Source organism: Leptidea sinapis, chromosome 17, assembly GCF_905404315.1.
Source record: "Leptidea sinapis chromosome 17, ilLepSina1.1, whole genome shotgun sequence".
NCBI classification, from domain to species: Eukaryota; Metazoa; Arthropoda; class Insecta; order Lepidoptera; family Pieridae; genus Leptidea; species Leptidea sinapis.
The window spans coordinates 13,565,796-13,586,007 of record NC_066281.1 but is presented as its reverse complement, the minus strand read 5'-3'; the positions used below and the strand labels follow the sequence as shown (position 1 = coordinate 13,586,007).

Here is a 20,212-nt window from a genome sequence, read left to right as displayed (position 1 = left end):
AAACTGATTTATGTCGCTTCATTATAATTCATAATTCAGAAGAGCGATATTTGACAGTCGAGCGCTCGAAATGAACGAAATTAAATATCGCACGAGGCCATTTTTATGGTCGCACTCTTAATACAGAGCCACATGAGTAAATGAAACAATACAGAGACTAAGCATCATACAACAACAAATGATTCCACTACTACAATGATCTGTGTGATGTGTGAGTGTCCACTGGTCGCTTTTTGCGTACGCAGCGAGACTAAATATAACCGGTTGACGATCACACAGACAGTCGACAACCTCAGGGTTAGCGCGACTCCCGTATTATTTTATTAATTGCAAACTTGAATATTTTAACATAAAAGTGATAGTATATTATCACTACAGAAGAGTGCTTTTCGCGCTATTTATAACCTAAGTTCTTAAGAATCATTGAAAACAAAATTATAGAAATAAACATTTTAATTGTTGCTTCTCAGTATATTCTTCATGTTATGTATGTACATAAGCACATAATTGAATTTGCCAGAAATTGTCATAACCATAATGTTAACACCAGTAACAGTCATAAAATTATAATGCCTAATTGGCTAAGTCGAGTTAGTAAGTCTTTTGTTTGGCGATGTATATGGTTTTACAACAAGATCCCAGAAAATGTTAAAATATGTATAACGAAATTCAAAAGAATTTAAAGAAAAACTTTATATGGTTACTATTTAATATAACATAAATGACTTTCTTAATGATAAAACAGATTGGGAATGAAGCGCTTCAGGCTATTAAATAATAGATTTATTGTACGATATTACATTATAACCATATTTTATGAGAATAAAAGTTCGCTGAGTTTCCTACGCCCGTTGTTCTCAAGTCTGAGGCATCATTTTTAAAATGGGTTTTTGACGGTTATTTTTGTATCAAATATAGTTATCTATATATATATATCAGAGATTTCCACATATATAGTCACTCATCACGATATCTCTGGAACCATTAGAGCTAACGACTTGAAATTTGGTAGGAATACTAATTCTTTTACCGAGTAGAGGTCAGCTAAGATCGGATTACCAAAATTCCATCCGCAAGAGTTTATAGTTATTTAATATCGATGATCCAAATCAAATCGATCAATAATCGCACGGCAGGATTGAAAACTTCATTGGCAACTCGTGCTAACTGCATTGATTTTAAAGAGGAGAACTGTGACTGTCACCGCGTCACTCTTACACACGCCACGCTTGATAGTCGTAGCACAATGCGCATGCATTCAATATATTATCAATTAGACTCACTTGTTCTACTAACAATGACGACCAATGTTACTTTGCTTATAAATTTTTGACAATTTTTTTTTGAAATTTGAGACAAATTTAAATAAGCTTAATCTTATAAATCTTATCTTAATCTTAATAAATTATATAAAATGCTAATGTTCGTACGTATATCCACCATTTTCTCTATCATCCGCAACTTCGATCAAATTCCCGTTGGGATGGCAAATACCCCTCGGTCCCCTGGTGTGCATAAGGGAGTTTGGTCGGGATGGGTGGTTGTGGGTGGCAAAAATGTCAAATTATATACATCTGTCCTTCTCTAACTAATGTAAACTTCTGTAAAATTCTGAAAATCTCGGGAATGGTCTAGAAAGTTCCAAAATGCGTGCAACTGATGTAATCAATCTAGAAAGTTATAAGGCTTTCTGGAATGATCTAGAAAGTTCCAAGACTTTCTGAAATTATCTGGGAAGTTCCAAAATGCGTGCAACAATTAAAATTAAACCGAAAATCCTAAAAATTTCTAAAATGATCTAATAAGTTCTAAAATGTTTTCAGTTGTTGAAATTGATCTAGGATGTATTAGAAAGGAAAAGAAACGTCTACTACTACTTCTGGAAAGATCTAGAAAGTTCAAAATAAATAAAAAATGTAAATCAAATAAAAAGTTTAAATACATAATATAATAATATGGAATATGTATGTGTGTTTGTCATATGTAAATAATTGTGTAAATTATATATAAATTTACTATTTATTAAAGTGCTTCTTATTTCAACTTATAATTATTTGGATACAATAATAGATTAATTAATTTGATACACTTTACACCGAATGTTAAGTGGTCGAATATGTAGATAAGTCTTATTATCTTAGATAGAAATCTATGATATCTGTCTACATTAGAAAATGGATCCTTAAATATTTCTTATACCATTAAATGGGATGTAATTTAACCCGAGCAATGCCGGGTTTCGCTGCTAGTTCTATATAATGGTGATGTCTAGGTTTTTAGAAAATTTGTCTAAAACTACGAACAGAGCGTGACGTATCTGCCTAACTTACTACCAACGAAAAACATGGCTGCGGTGTGCAACAAGAAGTTTTCACTTCAAAAATGTTTTGTTTAAATTATCTTAACTTTTAGTGACAACCCTACCTAAATAGGTAACAATTTTGCCCGCTCCAAAGAAGCTCTGTACCGTTTATTTACTCATGTAACAGAGCTGACCCCTGACTCATGAGCTGTCAACTGTTGGAAGAACGAACTGTAGAATTAGAAATGTTTGTAGACAGTCTGCGGTGTTCGCCCAGTCGCTCGCTGTCGCCAGTAGAGCGCACCAGGAGAAGGTTCAGTACGATGGTGACGAGTGCAGCCGCGACCGCCGTGTCCCGCCGTCTGTCCGCCACCATCGGCTGGTGTCTCGCGACCCCCACGCAGGTGAAGCCGCAGATTGTGAGGCAAGGGCGCGCTCTGTGTCTGCAGTATATTAAAACACAAATACGTCGATCTTCCTCGTGTCATAAAAAGGTATTTTATTCAGAAAAACATTTTATTTGAGGGGAATAAACAGCGGTTATTTAGGTCGACTTTTGTCAAGGAATACAATGAGATCTATATGAGTTCACCTCCGACAAAATATCACATTATGCTTTGTTATGCGCAACCAAAGATACACGTGTAAGATCAGAAAACAGTTAAACAATTATTATGAGAATAAACTGTTTCTTACTGAACATCTCCGTAAATAGCGATAACCTGTTTGATTTATTATATCACCAGGTAGGTACGTTGATACCTATACTATTATTGAAATATGAATGAAACTGTGTGTCTGTTTGCCTATTTTCTTTCACGGCTTAACTAGCGAATCAATGTTGATATTTCCCTGCCTTTATCCCTCAGATATAATATAGGTAGAGCATTTTATATGTAGAGATAATGAGGGGGCGCAATAAGAATTAAACGAACGAAGTCGCGGGCAGCAGCTAGTTGAAGGCTGGTAGAAAAAGGCTTATATTTCATATTCAAATTTTCCTAGAGATCATGATTTATTCCAGGGGATTGAATCATGAAGTCGTGGCATAGTCTTGTTTTCCTGTACCGAATTAATTTGCGTAACACTTGGTTATCAAATAATTATTAAGTTATAAATATTCCTTAAATACAAAATTCCAATAGCAATAAAAAATTCAAATATTTTCAGCCAATCGTGTTGAAACGGTTGCAGCAAATGATCGAAACAGAATGCGGTGAAGAAGCTGTAAATAATATAGATGCTGGAGTTCTAGCAGCCCTGCGAGCGCTGTGTGCAGCACTTGAGAGAAAACGACCAGATGCCTTCCGGCACGTGGCCAGGCAGGCGACGCGGGCGCCCGCTGCCATGCTGCGCTCAGACACGGCGCTGGCTGAATTGTCATTGGCTTTAGCCCGCAGAATAACCCGCGAAAACATCACCTGGTCAAAGGTAACAAGTCTTGAATTAAATATAATATACCTTATTACCAACGTGATTACAACAATACATACAATATGATACATTAAAAATAATAGTAATTAGATAGAGGAAAACGCTTGCTGTTATAACGAATTGGTCAAGCTTAGGTATAATGCAAATTTTTATCATAACGATATTCTGTGCATGTCAGCTGGAATGTTTAAAAATCAAATACCTATTGATACCTAGTACAAGCATTAAAATCATAAATCATCATCAAAAGATCTTTTGTATTGTTTAAAATTTATAGTTTGTTGCACATTTTCGTTCTAATTTTTTGTATTTTTTTAATTTTAAACTTGTAATGTAATATTTAAATGAATAGTATTGTTGCGTAGCAACCCTTTGAAGTATATGACGAGAGTTGTCAAACTTCAAGACATTGTTAATTTCAACAGCTCCGTCAGCAATACTCGTAGCTCAGCGGAAAAGTGTTTACTTTAGACGCTGTAGACCCGGGTTCGATACACCTACCAGTGTATGGATTTTTTTTGGGTTTTGTAACGTTAAAGGAAATTTCTAGTAAGTTCAGGATCAAATCGAACAGAAAAAAGGGATGGAAAATGTGTAAGCAGGATAAAAATAGTTAAAAGAATTTTCTAGTACAATTTAAATTTAAAGATGGAATGGGAGAATCATTTTGAAAAAAGAACGGATCCGGGGGTATATAAGCCGTACTAAGCGTGGCCTAGGGCAGTTCTAGTTCTGACTCAAAAGTGTAAAGAAGAAGAAGCAGAAAAGAAGAAGTAGTGAAAAGTGGAAGTGTTCTAAGAAGAAGAAGACAGAAGAGAAGTAGTGTTCGGTGCAGTGTGACGCGTTGAAGGTACCGCCGCCCACAAGAGGAACAGCGGCAGACCGGCGAAGTGCAAGTTCAGAAAAAGTGAACGCAAATAAAGACTCGTTCCTATAAGCGGAGTATTATTTCCAATCCCTGACCCACTCCCGTGTCAATTGGTGTCAGAAGTGGGATTGGAAAGATGCCATTAGTGCCCAGGAACGAGAAGGGAGTGACCACGCGAGCGGGAGCAGCTGCAGCGGCAGAGGACGAAACATCCGGCTCTGGACTTAGTGCGACCCTGTTAGCACCGCAGGCTCCTGCCGTAGACATCAGCGCGCTCATGCAGCAGATGGCCGCCATGATGCAAGAGGCAGCGCGCCGGCAGGAGGAGCAGCTGCGAGCCTTGCAAGAGGAACAAGCACGCCGACAGGAGGAGCAAGCGCGCCGACAGGAAGAGCAAGCGCGCCGACAGGAGGAGCAGTTGCGGGGCTTGCAAGAGGAAGAAGCGCGCCGACAGGAGGAGCAAGCGTGCCGACAAGAGGAGCACTTGTGGGGCTTGAAAGACGAGCAAGCGCGCCAACAGGAGGAACAAGCACGCCGACAGGAGGAGCAGCTGCGAGGCCTGCATGAAGGCCTCTCCAAAGACATTTTATCCGCAGAAAAACTCCACCCGTATTGACGCTGTGGAAAAAGAGATCGCCCGGATTGACAGTGTGGAAAAGAAGATGGACAAAGTTGAAGAGAACTTTCAACGGAAGATGGGAGAGATGGAAGTTACTATTAATCAGCTCAGTGGGAGGGTCGTGTGTCCTTCAGCCAACACAGGAGTTTCCTGCGGAACCACATCGAGCAGAAATTTAAAAGTACCTACGACGGCAAGTCTTCCTGGGCTGCCTTTAAGCTACAATTGGAGACGGTCAGAAGAGCCTGCGGTTGGAGTGACCAAGAAGCGCACTCTGCCCTCACACTAGCGCTCCGTGACGAAGCACTCTCCGTATTGGAAGCACTCGGCGCTGGGAAGGAGGAAGTGACACAGACCTTATTGACGCGTTGGAGGCACGCTATAGTGATAAACACCTCGAACATGTGTACCGGGCGCAACTTAAGGACCGCAGTCAAAGGGCCAGCGAAACTCTTCAGCAGTGGTCCGTGGAAGCCGAGAAACTAGTGCGTAAAGCATATCAGTCGTCGCCAGCTACAATAGAAGAAATGTTGCTCCAAGTTTTCATCGATGGAATACGGGACGCCGAAGTTAGAGCACCCGTACGATTGAGTCATCATACCAGCTTGAAGAAAGCGGTGGCACATGCGTTGGAAGTGGAAGCGGTTCGCCACGATTCTCGGGCCTTGAGACTCCGCAAAATTGTACCAGCAGATTCCAGCCGAAGGCAAGCATATAACCCAGCATGCTATGGTTGTGGGGAGCGAGGACACATTAGAAGCACTTGCCCCAGGCGTGAGAGCATAACGCAAGGTAGGAAGGATACGACGGTCTCAACATCACCGCTGGAGCAGCAGGAAAGGGCCAGGGCAGTGGGGTGGGCGCTGGCCGGTAGAAGCAAAGCCCCAAGGATATTCGTTAAGCAGACATGTGACGGAAACACTTTAGTTATAGAAGGAATGATAAATGGAAAATCTTGCCGTTTCACTTTGGATACGGGAGCCTCACGTACAGTCGTTAGCCAAAGAAGACTAGAGAGCATCGGAAGACGACATATGCGAGAAAATGTAAACTTAACACTCACAACAGTTACCGGCCAGCGCATACCAGTCCAGGGAGAGAAGATTGTGGCCATGAAAATCGGGGATACGTTGTACTGGCAAAAAGTGGTAATCGCGGATATCACAGATGACTGCATCATTGGGCTGGATTTTCTTCGAAATCATCAGTGTACCATTGACATGAAACATGGTGTATTGAAGCATGGAAGTGAAGAAATTCCAATAAAAGGCGGAACTGTTGGGAAAGTGTTGTGCTTAAGAGACACTACTTTAAATCCGAGATCGCAGACCCTAGTCCCGGTAATCCTGCCAAGGGATGACAGAGGAAGACCTTGTAAATGCGCTTTAATAGAAAGAGAGACATCGGACACGACATGGATCCCAGCCAGGACTGTTGTGGGTAACTCCCAGATTGCGATGGTTCCCGTGTTTAATCCTCATGAGGACAAGCAAATCATTAGGAAGGGAACAGTGATCGGAGCTTGTGAGGAGATAGCTTGGTTAAGAAAGTGTGAAGAAGGGAGGAAGACCGAAGCTGCAAACCAGGATGTGAACATACAGAAACTTCTGGATGGCTGTAAGGACAATCTTACCAAGCTACAGTTAATAAAAGCGAGAAATTTCCTGCTACGCTACTCCGGGATTTTCTTAAAGAACGACGGGGACATCGGAAGAACTGGTTTGGTGAAACACAAGATCGACACAGGAGACACTGTTCCGACACGGCAAAGACCAAGACGTATTCCGTTTGCACGCGAACAAGAAGTGGAAGACATGATTCGGGATATGAAAGAAAATGGTGTGATAGAACTGTCGTCGAGTCCATGGTGTTCTCCAGTGGTTCTGGTGAAGAAGAAGGATGGATCAACTAGATTTTGTGTGGACTATCGGCGTCTAAATGATGTTACTAAGAAGGACAGTTATCCATTGCCAAGAATCGATGACACCTTAGATTCACTTTGTGGCATGACGTGGTTCTCTACTCTGGATTTGAAAAGTGGCTACTGGCAAGTTGATCTGGACCCTAAAGACAAGGAGAAGACACCTTTTTCAACCGGAAAAGGATTATGGCAGTTCAAAACAAAGCCCTTCGGATTATGCAACGCCCCAGCTACTTTCGAAAGGTTGATGGAGTATGTGCTGGCAGGTATGTTGGGAGAAACCTGCCTTGTCTACTTAGATGACATAATCATTATGGGACGAAGTTTGGAAGATCATCTTAAGAAGCTCGAAAAAGTCTTCGCAAAACTGCAGGGTGCCAACTTGAAGTTGAGTCCAAAGAAATGTTCCTTCTTTCAACGTCAGGTGAATTACTTGGGGCACGTTATCTCGGAGCAAGGCGTTGCGACGGATCCTGCCAAGATAAGTGCTGTCAAGGACTGGCCGACGCCGACAGAAAAGACACATGTGAGAGCATTCCTTGGACTATGCTCTTATTATCGACGCTTTGTGTAAGGGTTTTCCGATGTTGCTAAACCCTTACATCGACTGACGGAGGAGAAAAGAGCCTTTTCCTGGGATGAAGACTGCGAACAAGTTTTCTTAGAGTTGAAGAAACGACTATGTGAATCACCTATCCTCGGATATCCTGACACGGAGGGAAGATTCATAGTAGATACTGATGCTAGCAATTCTGGAATTGGTGGAGTGTTATCTCAGAAGAGGGGAGATCAAGAAGTTGTAATTGCATACTTTAGCAAATCTTTATCGAAGCCGGAGAGAAACTACTGTGTAACTCGTAGGGAGTTACTTGCCGTGGTGAAGACATTACAACATTTTAAAAAGTACTTGTTGGGTCGCAAATTTCTCGTAAGGACTGATCATGCCGCCTTGAAGTGGTTACTAGAATTCAAGAATCCGGAAGGACAAGTGGCAAGATGGATTGAGCAACTTCAAGAGTACGACTTTGAAATCGAACATTGAGGAGGAAAAACTCATGGAAACGCAGATGCTTTATCTAGAAGACCTTGTCCGACGGAATGCAAACATTGCATTCGTCAGGAGGAGAAAGAAAATCCAATAATCCGACTGATCAGAACAGATTCGATCGATAGGAACTGGAGCAACGATGCAATGAGGAGAGCTCAGGAAAATGATAAGGATCTTCAACCACTTTTACATTGGCTAGCAAGTGGATCCCTTAAACCAAAATGGTCTGAAGTGGCTAGACACGGTACGACTACCAAGAGTGTCTGGGCACAATGGAACAGTTTGGTGATGCATGACGGGTTGCTCTGCCGTAAATGGGAAACCCCGCAAGGAAAGGATTGCCATCTGCAACTGGTCGTTCCCAGGGAGAAGGTGAACGAGATCCTGAGAGCTTATCACGATGGTTCTTCAGGTGGACATTTGGGAATAAGAAGAACTCTCACAAAAATTAAAGAACGATTTTACTGGTTGCATTGCCGTGATGATGTGGAAAACTGGTGCCGAAAATGAAAGAGTTGTGCTGCTGCCAAAGGACCTCAGACCCGGAGCAGAGGAGCTATGAAGTTGTAAATTGTTGGGGCTCCGTGGGAGAGAGTAGCTCTGGATATAGCCGGACCGTTTCCAGTCACCAAAGCTGGAAGCCGTTACATAATGGTGGTGATGGATTATTTCAAGAAGTGGCCGGAAGCATTTGCTCTACCGAATCAAGAAGCAGTTACCGTTGCGACGAAGCTGGTGAATGAAGTTTTCTGCAGATTTGGTGTGCCTTTGGAGTTGCACATTGACCAAGGGCGGAACTTCGAGTCATAAGTATTTCAAGAAGTTTGCAAGATCTTGGGAATCCATAAGACCAGAACGCCATATCATCCACAGTCGGACGGGATGGTGGAGAGGTTTAACCAAACACTGGAGCGACATCTGGCAAAAGTAGTGGACAGTCATCAGGATAACTGGGATGAGTACATTCTACTGTTTCTTATGTCGTATAGAAGCGCAATACACGAGACAACAACGGTGACTCCTGCGTACGCCAATTTTGGAAGGGAATTGAAATTGCCAGCTGATTTACTCTCAGGCTGTCCACCGGATACTCCGAAAAGTATAACAGAATATGTGGATGAGTTACGGAAAAAGATGGTTGACATCTACGAGGAAATTAGAACAACTGGGCTTAAGGCAAGTGAACGGATGAAGACCCGCTACGATCGAAGAGCTAATATTCCTAGTTTTGAAGAGGGAACCCTGATTTGGTTACACAATCCTGTAAGGCGAAAGGGGAAGTCTCCGAAGCTCCAACCAAAGTTGGGAGGGACCATATAAAGTAATCACAAGGATAAATGATGTGACTCTCAGGATCCAGCGTACCCCTCGAAGTCCCCCGAAAATCGTACATGTCGATCGGGTGGCTAAGTACTACGGAAGCAACGATGATCGGGACGATCATGTCTTGGGAGGAGGCAGTGTCGCGTAGCAACCCTTCGAAGTATATGACGAGAGTTGTCAAACTTCAAGACATTGTTAATTTCAACAGCTCCGTCAGCAATACTCGTAGCTCAGCGGAAGTGTTTACTTTAGACGCTGTAGACCCGGGTTCGATACACCTACCAGTGTATGGATTTTTTTTGGGTTTTGTAAAGTTAAAGGAAATTTCTAGTAAGTTCAGGATCAAATCGAACAGAAAAAAAGGGATGGAAAATGTGTAAGCAGGATAAAAATAGTTAAAAGAATTTTCTAGTACAATTTAAATTTAAAATGGAATGGGAGAATCATTTTGAAAATAGAACGGATCCGGGGGTCGTATAAGCCGTACTAAGCGTGGCCTACGGCAGTTCTAGTTCTGACTCGAAAGTGTAAAGAAGAAGAAGTAGTGAAAAGTGGAAGTGTTCTAAGAAGAAGAAGACAGAAGAGAAGTAGTGTTCGGTGCAGTGTGACGCGTTGAAGGTACCGCCGCCCACAAGAGGAACAGCGGCAGACCGGCGAAGTGCAAGTTCAGAAAAAGTGAACGCAAATAAAGACTCGTTCCTATAAGCGGAGTATTATTTCCAATCGCTGACCCACTCCCGTGTCAGTATATTTAACATTCTTAATTTTTGTGACTCGACTGTGGTGTATTTTATTTAGTAAACTCTAACGCATCACTGTTGGTTGATCCCAATAAATGAAATAAGAAATTAATTACTCTATCTTCATGATTAGTAGGTATCATAAAACACTCCAACACTCTGGGCGCCGCCTACAGAAGGATTGTTACACAGTTCACTCGTGTGGAGAATTCTGTGTAGTGGAGCTGCCACATCATTACTTGAGTCTTGTGCCTGATTACCTCTCTACTGTATAAAATATAATTTATGAAATTCGGTACTTCAACTAGAAATTTCTGAGTAATAGCGTTCAAATCTCTGGGAAATATTTCTTTGTTCTTCTGCTTTAATCAAGGTGACGGATCTGGCAGCACCAATTGGTTGGCTAAAAGTTTCTTCTATTTGATATGAAAACCTAACATTTTTTTATGTTTATTTACATTTAATTACAGTATAATATTATATGTGCCATTTTTTTCGATGACTTTTTGCCATCTTGTAGGTAGTGACATAATTCCGTTGCTGTAGAAATTCCAGAACTTGTGATCAAAGAAACGGGACAATTAGTTTTGACAGTCCTCTTTCTTATATTGAAATATATACTATCGAATTTCATCCTTATTTAAATTTAAATTAATTAAACTCATTTTATTGAAAGAAAAAAAAGTACTTAAATCTAGAAATAACATTTTACTTATTTGTTTCTGTTTTTGAAAGATTTAATATCATCAAAACCAGCCAGATACAAATAGTACACCTTAGCGTAGTTTTATTACAAGATTTTACATACTATATGCGAAAAGATTTTCCCACTATCAAAAAACGAAACATAGTGATCTAAGCTCATCACTGACACATTGAAATGATTAATAAAGAATATCCTGATTATAAAAAAAAGGTTAAAAAAACCGACTATATAATATTAACATAATATTTAAAAAATATATATTAATTAAATACTACCTATTGATAGGTTTGAAGTCGGTTTAAAATAAAATAGTCTTAAACAATATAGATCCCATGAAACGGGAACGGAAAAAGGAATCGACTCCGAAAAAATGCTGTGCGAAACTCTATATTTTCACGTTCTTGTGAGACACTGCAATATTGTGAAGAACGTTTGTTAGCTACGAATGACAGGTAGCCTAAGGCCCACTTAACCGGACATAGGTTTTATATTTACATATATGATATTTAATAATAATATATAATTAACTTAAATGAAAACTCCCAAAAAGCTGTAAACAAAATATAATTATATTATCCACGTAAACAAAAATATTCATAAAATTTCAAGTACTGGGCCAAACCATTTTTTTTTTTTGAGAGGAGGAAATACTGTTACGTATTTACGCCCCGGAACGGGGCGTAATATGTCGGACTCGAGTGTCCGCGTAAGCGGACGCCCCATACCGACTAAAACCTCCTCGGTGCTGTTAGCAGCCCTGGCTTTCACAGCGAAGTAGGACGTGGGCCGTGGAGGCCGCAAAGTCTAGGCAACAACAGTCGCGAGCGTCTCCTAAGGAGACTCGAACCTCAGACCGGCTGTGTGCTTGTGGGAAGGAGAGAGAATGAAAATGAAGATGAAAAGATGAGAAGAACACACTCGCCGGCGAGTGTGGTGATGTTTAGTGTAATGTATGTAAGTGTGTGTGTATGTGTTTATGATTGTATGTATGTTTGTATGTGTGTAAGTAGTGTAAATGTTAGTGTGCATGTATGTTTGTGTCTGCTTTTAGAGTGTGTTTGTGGTTGTGTAAGTGGTGTATGTCAGTCCGTCAGTCAGTCCGTGTGTTAGTGAGTGTAGTGAAACGATTACAGGACGAGGACTAACGTCTCGTCGGGTATCAAAACAATGTGTGGTGTATCTAGGGTGCGGGCCGCTGGCCATCGTCAGAGTGCCAGTGGTTTGCGGTGGTTGACCGCGCCTACGCCTGCGAAGGCGGTGTGTGCGTGTCTGTGTCGGTGTTTGTGTGGGTGTCGCGTTCGCGATGGTGATGTCGTCATCCGGGTCTACCGTTACGTGTCTGGGACGTCTTATTGGGTTGAGACTATGATGAAGGGGGTTGTACCCGCATGCCTTCCTAACCAAGATGTTGGGATGGTTAGGCGCCTTGTCAAAGAAGCGTCGCGAGATCTCTTTAAAGTGTTGAGCTATCGTCGGAAGCTCTAGGTCGCGGTGAAGGTCAACGTTTCGGATGAACCACGGGGCTCCGGTTGCCATGCGCGTGAATTTATTTTGAACTACTTGCAAACGACGTAAGTAGCTCGGTCAGGTGTGCGCGAAAACGGCGCTTGCGGATGACAGTATGGGCCGTACGATGGTTTTGTACAGCGTCACTTTGTGTTTGAGCGGAAGTTTGCTTCGCCCACACACAAGTGGATAAAGGCGACTGAGGACAAATCGGGCTCTATTGCATACCGTATCAATATGTTTCTTGAAGTTCATATTGCTGTTGAACGTGACTCCTAAGTATTTGTAATCCTTCACCCACGGTATGGGTGTTTCATACAATTTAATGACGTCGGTCGGTCGTTTTTTAGCGCGGATGCTATTCGCGTTACCGAAGAGTACCGCTGCACTCCTGGTGGGGTTCACTTCAATCCGCCATTTTCTGAACCAGTTGCCTAGTTCATCGACGGCGGCTTGAAGTACTTTAATGTTCCTGCTCAAGGTTGAGCGGTTCAATAGAGCGGAGCCAAAGTAGAGTGCCGTATCGTCAGCGTACTGAGCGAGCTGGACACTCGGAAACTTGGGAATGTCGCTCGTGAAGAGCGAGAAAAGAGTGGGAGAGAGGACTGAACCCTGTGGCACGCCAGACCTGATGGGTCTGGGTGAGGATAGGGTGCCCTCTACTCGATATCGGAAGGAGCGATCAGTAAGGTAGGCTCGTATGATGCGCACGAGCCTGTCTGGCACTCCCAGTTGATACAGCTTGAATACTAAGCCGTTGTGCCATACCTTGTCGAATGCCTTCGCGACATCGAAAAACACGGCTGCCGTGGTAGCGTGAAGTTGACGCCGTACGAGAATGTACTCGGTGAGTCGGTGAGCCTGCTGGGGACACGAGTGAGCGGTTCTGAATCCGAACTGTATGTCGGGTATCAGGTTGAGCTCCGTGATGTAATGATTAAGACGCGCGAGAATTAATCTTTCGTAAAGTTTCCCGATCGAGTTAATTAAGCTAATAGGCCTATAGCTACTCGGATTAGCTTTAGGTTTATTGGGTTTTGGGATACCGATAACAATGGAATCTTGCCATTGTTCGGGGAACGCGCTATTAGACAATAGAATATTAAAAATGGTAACCAATAAAGTAATAAGAGTCGAGGGTAGGATTTTAAGAACCCTATTGTTTATAGTGTCGGGCCCCGGGGCCTTCTTTGAGTGAAGCTCCTTAATGATTAGCTTCACCTCTTCGTAAGAGGTGGGTTTTATTACATCGCCTGAAGGGCTCAGAGCGGAGCGACGTTCAACTTCACGATCAACTTCGTCAACGTGTGTCGGGTCGGCTGCTGCATTTGGAGAGCACTGACTCTCGAGACTATCGGCGAGGCATTCAGCCTTCTCATCGTCATCGAGCGCCGGCTGCAGTCCCGGTCTGTCCAAAGGAGGCATGACAGTGGGCGGCTCCTGTTTGAACGCGCGAGGCAGCTTCCAGAAAGCCACATGTGATGGCTTAAGGTTGCCGAGCAAGCGGTCCCAACGTTCGCCGCGGAGTTCCGCGATACGTTCCGTACCACCCGCTGTAGGTAGCGGAGGTGGCGCCTATTCTCGACCGACAGATACCTGTCATAAAGTCTAGTGGCTCTGTGCTTCTGTGTGAGTAAGTTCCTGACCTCTGGAGGCAGGTTTAGGCGATGCGGTTGCATCGTCGGAACCTGCCTGGAGCAGGCCTTGATCCTATTCTGTATATGTGACGTCACATGAGAGATAGCACTGTGAGCCGTGTCGACCGAGTCGATGACGTCCGGTATAAGGTCAAGGTCGTCTGACTTGATAGACTCGAGATCCTTTTCCAGCCGTTGCCAGTCGATCACTGTTTTCGTCGGTGGTTGAAAGTTAACCGGTGGGCCTAGATTTAGGACGACGGGCTATTTGGTCTGACTCTAATTCGTGAAAAACCTCGATTGAATTTACATTGAGCGTTACGTTCTTAAGTAACGCAACGTCTAGAATGTCGGGTCGGTGCGCGACGTTATCCGGACAATGTGTTGGTTCGTCGGGTGCTATTACTGAAAAGTTCAGCGTGTCTGTCAGCGAATCTTTTAAGATTCCGTTTCTATTTGTGGCTCTACTGTTCCAGCTGGAGTGTTTGGCGTTAAGATCGCCACCCACTATGACTGCAGCCCCGTGGCCGAGTAATGCATCTATATCTGTGTATAATACTTTTTTGTTGGGCGGAAGATAAGCTGAAATAACAGTGATCGGCTGGTGATTCGCCATACTGACCCGGATGGCAGAGGCCTCGATGTTAGTGAGGACCGGAGGATCTATAGGTATACAGTGTAGAGACCTTTTAAAATAAATGAGGGTGCCGCCCATACGGGTGGTGCGATCATTCCTGACTAAGTTATAATTAGCGATACGCGGATCGCGTATACGTGGTTTTAGAAATGTCTCTTGCACTAAGAATAGGTCTAATTGATGTTCGTGAGCGAACTTCTTCACCAAGTCTAGTTGAAGCTTAAGGCCTTGGGCGTTAAAATACGCTATACGGAGCGTATGTGGTTTAACCCGTCCGCTTACGTAATTAGGCATCGCGAATGTTTTTATACTTTCGCCCTATATCGGTGAGGGCACGGAATATTTTGCCGTTGTCTGCCATAACTTGCAGGAGCGACGGCGGGTCGTCCCGGACAGCATCGAGCCTGCTGGCCAGGGCTGTGATGTCATCAATGTCGAACAGCTCTGACAGTTCGAACATGAAGGCAAAGGTGCTGCCGCCTTTGTTACCTGTTGCCGAGGACGCGGGCGCCGGTGGCCTCGGTCGCGGGACCGACGCCGCCGGCGGGACGCTAGCGGAGGCCGGAGGGGCGCGGGGGCCGCGAGAGTGGCCTCTGTGGCAGCGTTGGCAGCCGGAGGAGACCTCGCCCAGGCGTTTACCTTCGGAGGCGGCGCAGATTTGAAGGTCGGAGTGAACTCCACCTTCTCTGCTCTGCCTTGCGGCTGGCGGCGCCCTGGGTGACGCTTGTGTTTGGGTGCCTTGGGACACCCGCGATAGCTCGCGGGGTGCCCCTTCTCCCCGCACAAGACGCAGGCCGGGGGCTCCGCGCATTGCGCTGGTCGAGGGCACTCCGGCGTGCCGTGTTTTCCGAGGCACTTCACACACCTCGGGGTGTGTTCGCAGTTGCGTGCCGAGTGCCCGTATAACTGGCATCTGTGACACTGACCAGACCCCCGCAGTTGCGAGGAGCTTCGGCCCGGATGCCCTGAAGGGAGCAAACCGATTGGCCAAACCATATCCAGTTTTTATGGGAACAATGGCAAACATTCCGCATCAAACTAAAGAAGCATCATGTAAATCGGATCATAAATCTCTGATCGGTGTACATATAGAAAAGAAATACCAATCGAATTGAGAACCTCCTCCTTTTTGAAGTCGATTAAAATATTATGAAATACAAACACCTTGTGTTTATCACTTGCGCGTAAACAAAAGCAAACAAACGATAATCACTGTTAAAATACATCCCTATCAGGGAAGCTTTCGTTTTAGTGATGGGCGCGCTACTTGTCGATGTAATGGCCCGGGAGCTCTAGCACTGATAATGAGAGTTCAATATTTCAATTTTAGATTGCAGCGGTGTATTGCATCTGTGGAGCGTTGGCGCGTGAGGCTGCAGAAGCCGCCGACAGCGACCCGCCACTGGAGCTGGTGGCAGCTCCGGCCGCGGCGGTCGGCGACCTGCTGCACGAAGAACCCGGCTCGTGGATCGCCAACAATGGGGGCTGGGTATTAATGTTTTCTCTGTAACAACTTCAATTAATATATATTCAAAGCACTAGTTTTTCATAACCATTTTTTATAAATGTCTGGTGGTGGAATTCGGCCGCTGGAATCAATCCGAACAGCTCCTCTGAGCACTCCCCGTGATAAATGCGGTAGAAGATACAGAGGTAACCCACATCTCTACGCAATGACAATGAAATCAAGCCGATTGGAGAAGACTTGATCGTGGATGATTCGAGCCGCTTTTCGTTGTATGCGGTCAAATCGAAGAAGCTGGTACTAGGAAATGCCCATCCAGAGGTGACAGCAATACTCCATGTAAGGCCGAATTTGCGCCTTTTATAATTGTAGGCTGTGGATAATAGTGCAATACTGCCTCGCCTTACTGAGTACACCAAGGTTTTAGAGGCCAGTTTAGCCTTCTTTTCCAAGTGACCACGGAACTAAACGTTGCTCCATATATCGACGCCAAGTATGCCGATACAGGATGTGGCAGTTAGAGGAGTGATTTCGAATCGAGGGGAATCGAATCGACAAAGGGATACTTTTAGCGATAAACGCACAAACTTGTGTCTTCTTGGGGTTGAATTGGGTAAAATTTTGTCGGCCCTATTCCGAGACTTTGCAAACCATATTCTCGATTTCAGACACAAGTTTGTTCTGGTTCTCGTCGGTGTAGGAAGCATACCCGGTGCTGTCGTCTGTATAGCAATGAATACTGCTGATTTGCAGCATATCATTGATATGCAGAAGAAACAGTGTAGTGGATATACGTAGCCTTGCGGGACACCAGCGTTTATGGCTTAAGTCGCCGTTGATAACAACCTTGATGCTCCGATCGGCCAAAAAGCTAGTGACCCATTTGCACAACCTCTCGGGAAGCCCATAGGATGGCAATATCGCTATAAGCGCTTTGTGTCACACCCGATCGATGGCCTTCGCTATGTCCAAACGCACCGTAATAGCCTCTTCCTTCGACTCAACCTTATTTTGAAGTATAAACTTAACACATTGTGTTTTCCTTTCGTTTAAACGTAAGTTATTTACATTAAACCAATTGACTACTTCGGCAATGTCGGCATGACTGACCTAATTAAATTTTTTTCTGGCGTTTCATTTTGAATAACAAAGATGTATCGTCAGCAAAAAGTGTATTTTGATTTAGAAATGGCAAATCATCGACATAAACCAAGAACAATAAAGGCATATAAGATTGAGCCCTGTGGTAGGTACACCCATTGATATGATGGAGCCAATTGATCTTTTTCCATAAATATCTACTCTTTGAATCCTACTACACAAATGATGCAAATTTTAATAAAAAGAGATAGAAATAGAGAAACATCTATAACCCCTCTCTGTTTTGTATGAGTCTAGATGACGAGGAATAAGAAAACTTTTAGAATGTGGATGAAGCCAGAATGATGTTAGCCTACCTCTCTAATCAATTCGTATTTATATTTATATCTATCACAAACATTTTACATAGAAATTTCAGTTACTTACTTTATTTATTTCATTTTATTTCAGAACGGACTTATCGAACGTCTACGTACTAGTGAGAGAGACCAAAGATCAGAGAAGACTCTACGCGTGATGGTGTCGTTCTTCGTGATAGCTTGCGTCGCCCTGCTCCTCCTCCGCTGGGTCCTGCACGCACATCCCGCATACAATATTTAGTTTCAATAACATTAGAATTTACGTTATATTTCCTTCTCTTGTGATTATTAAATGAAAAAAGTTGTCTATTCCTGCTTCCTCATAAAACTTTCAATCTGTTCAGTTGCTGAAGACTCTTACGATGTATTTTAGTTTGGATCATTACTATCATTCACTAAAGAACAAATAGCAACTCATTAATTAAGTACAAAATGTCTGCATAATTATATTATGTAATTAATCAAAACTATAGTACCTAATAGCAAGTACAAATGCAGAACGTGTTTTATACAGAAATATATTTTTAAGTATTTATTATCCTATTTGTTTTTCTTATAAATACCTCAATAATAAAAAAGGACATCTCAGAATCGTCATGTTGAACATGCTTTTTCAAAGTACTTCTCTCTTCGTGCGCCACAACATTGTGCACACACAGTATTGCTTGCATTTTAAATCTACACAAGAACTCATTTATTGAATTAATAAATATAACAGTTACAGAACCACAGCATGATATTGTATCTACATGCCACTGTTTTTGCCATGCACAGGAATTTTCGCATAACTACTTATAAGTACTGCTTTCACAAAACTGTCCGAAACATGCTCAATGGGATTAAGATCCGGGTTGTGTGCTGGCCAATTCATGGTAGGTACGTAGCGCAACCTCTTCTCAATATTGTCAAACTTGTGCAGCGGAGTGGGGTCGGGCATTATCTTGATTTAGAATAAATTTTCGCCTATTTATCCCATCTAAGGTAAAGAACATAAATCTCTGTGAAGAATATTTTATATTATATTTTGATATTCCCAATACAAGTGTCCTAAGACAACTTACTGGGAAGTCTCAACCACTAAAAAATGTATATGTAATCTTTGAAATAAACGAAATTTATTATTATTATTATAATAGTACAAGTACAGAAGACTCACTCTGCAATATCAATTACAGAAATAGTGACCTTCTTCGGATAGTTCGACCTACAATACGGAAGCTACAGCAGGTTATTAATAGTGGAAGAACTGAAACTACACAAAATTAGTGAGCTATTTAACTCGCAAATAACTGGCATTAAAGACACCATTATTAATTTGACCGACACCATTAAGGCGCAAAACTCCCGTATTCAACAACTTGAAGATCGAGTGTCGCAATTAGAAAAATCGACCGATGTGTCCGTTTCGGAGAACAAAATACAGAAGCTCAGTATAAAATAAAAATTGTCGAACAATAGCCAACGACATTGAAATCTCTAGGTGTCCGGAAGCCGAAATTGCAATGCATATTATTAATACCGTTGCACATAAAATACGCATCAGCATCAAGGATAAAGACATTGGCAACGTGGAGAGAGCGGGGCCCAGGCGTCCAGAAGAGCAAGACAAGCCGCATCATCCAAACGGATGATGTAATGTTGTACTGAATTTCATAATAACACTCTTTTATTTTTTTTTTCGATCGATTCATGCGCAAAGAGTTTCAACAGACAGCCAAATTCTTGTTGCTCGATCCGTGGTATCTGTATGAATTTCAAAAAAGAAACATTTGCGTATACGCGCGTTCCACACTACCAGAACGTCGCGCGCCGTAACAAAAAGTAAGTTATTCGATTCCCCGCCATTAAGCGATTCAATTATTGACAGCACACCGCCAGATATTTTAAAAATCAAGAAAGCGTTATGTAAAAACGTATCAAGATTTTATTAATTGGAAAATATCAAAAAAGGGTAAGTAATCATTTTCTGAAGAAGTACTTTCAAGTAGTTTGTTTCAAGACCTATCAGAGAAATTTAAATCTTCATCCCTATTTACTCAATGCTCCAAACCACCCACGCTGAGTATTAATCACAACGTGGATATCTCAAAATATTCTTAATTTATTACCTTCTTAAAATGTAAAGGAGAAGGCTATACATGGATAGAAACTGAAATTGTGGTCAATGTTAATATTACAAAAACCAAAACAAACCGCATATTTACCATTACGGGCAAATATTTAGAAATTTGCAAAAAATATATAGCATTGCAACCGGATCCATGCAGCAATTCGAGTTTTTTTTACAATACAGATATGAAAAATGTATATCACAAAGGATGGGTATAAACACATTTAGCAGTTTGGGTAAAACAATAGCTAACTTTTTACAACTTCATAATCCTGAGTTGTATACAGCACATTGCTTTCCCAGAACATCTGCCACAACATTAGTAAATACTGGAGGAGACATAACAAGTTTAAAACGGCACGGCGGATGGAAGTCTACATCTGTTGCTGAGGGCTACATTAATGACTCTATAGCCAACAAAATCCACGTTTCGAAT

The 20,212-nt window shown here is 42.5% G+C and overlaps 1 protein-coding gene across 2 annotated transcripts in view; it reads left to right on the top strand.

Annotated features, from left to right (window-relative positions):
• The window catches only part of LOC126968998 (anti-apoptotic protein NR13-like), a 55,972-nt gene extending 37,768 nt beyond the window's left edge, over positions 1–18,204 (top strand). Inside the window, exons 3-6 of one of the 2 annotated variants that reach the window (XM_050814264.1) lie at positions 2,558–2,706; positions 3,473–3,733; positions 16,072–16,230; positions 17,758–18,204. In XM_050814264.1, the coding sequence (XP_050670221.1) occupies positions 2,626–2,706; positions 3,473–3,733; positions 16,072–16,230; positions 17,758–17,907 (651 nt within the window). In that variant the 5' untranslated portion in view covers positions 2,558–2,625 and the 3' untranslated portion in view covers positions 17,908–18,204. Of the gene's footprint in view, positions 1–2,557; positions 2,797–3,472; positions 3,734–16,071; positions 16,231–17,757 lie in introns of both variants that reach the window. The other variant, XM_050814263.1, reaches the window with a different exon arrangement.
• Positions 18,205–20,212: the final 2,008 nt, after the last annotated feature.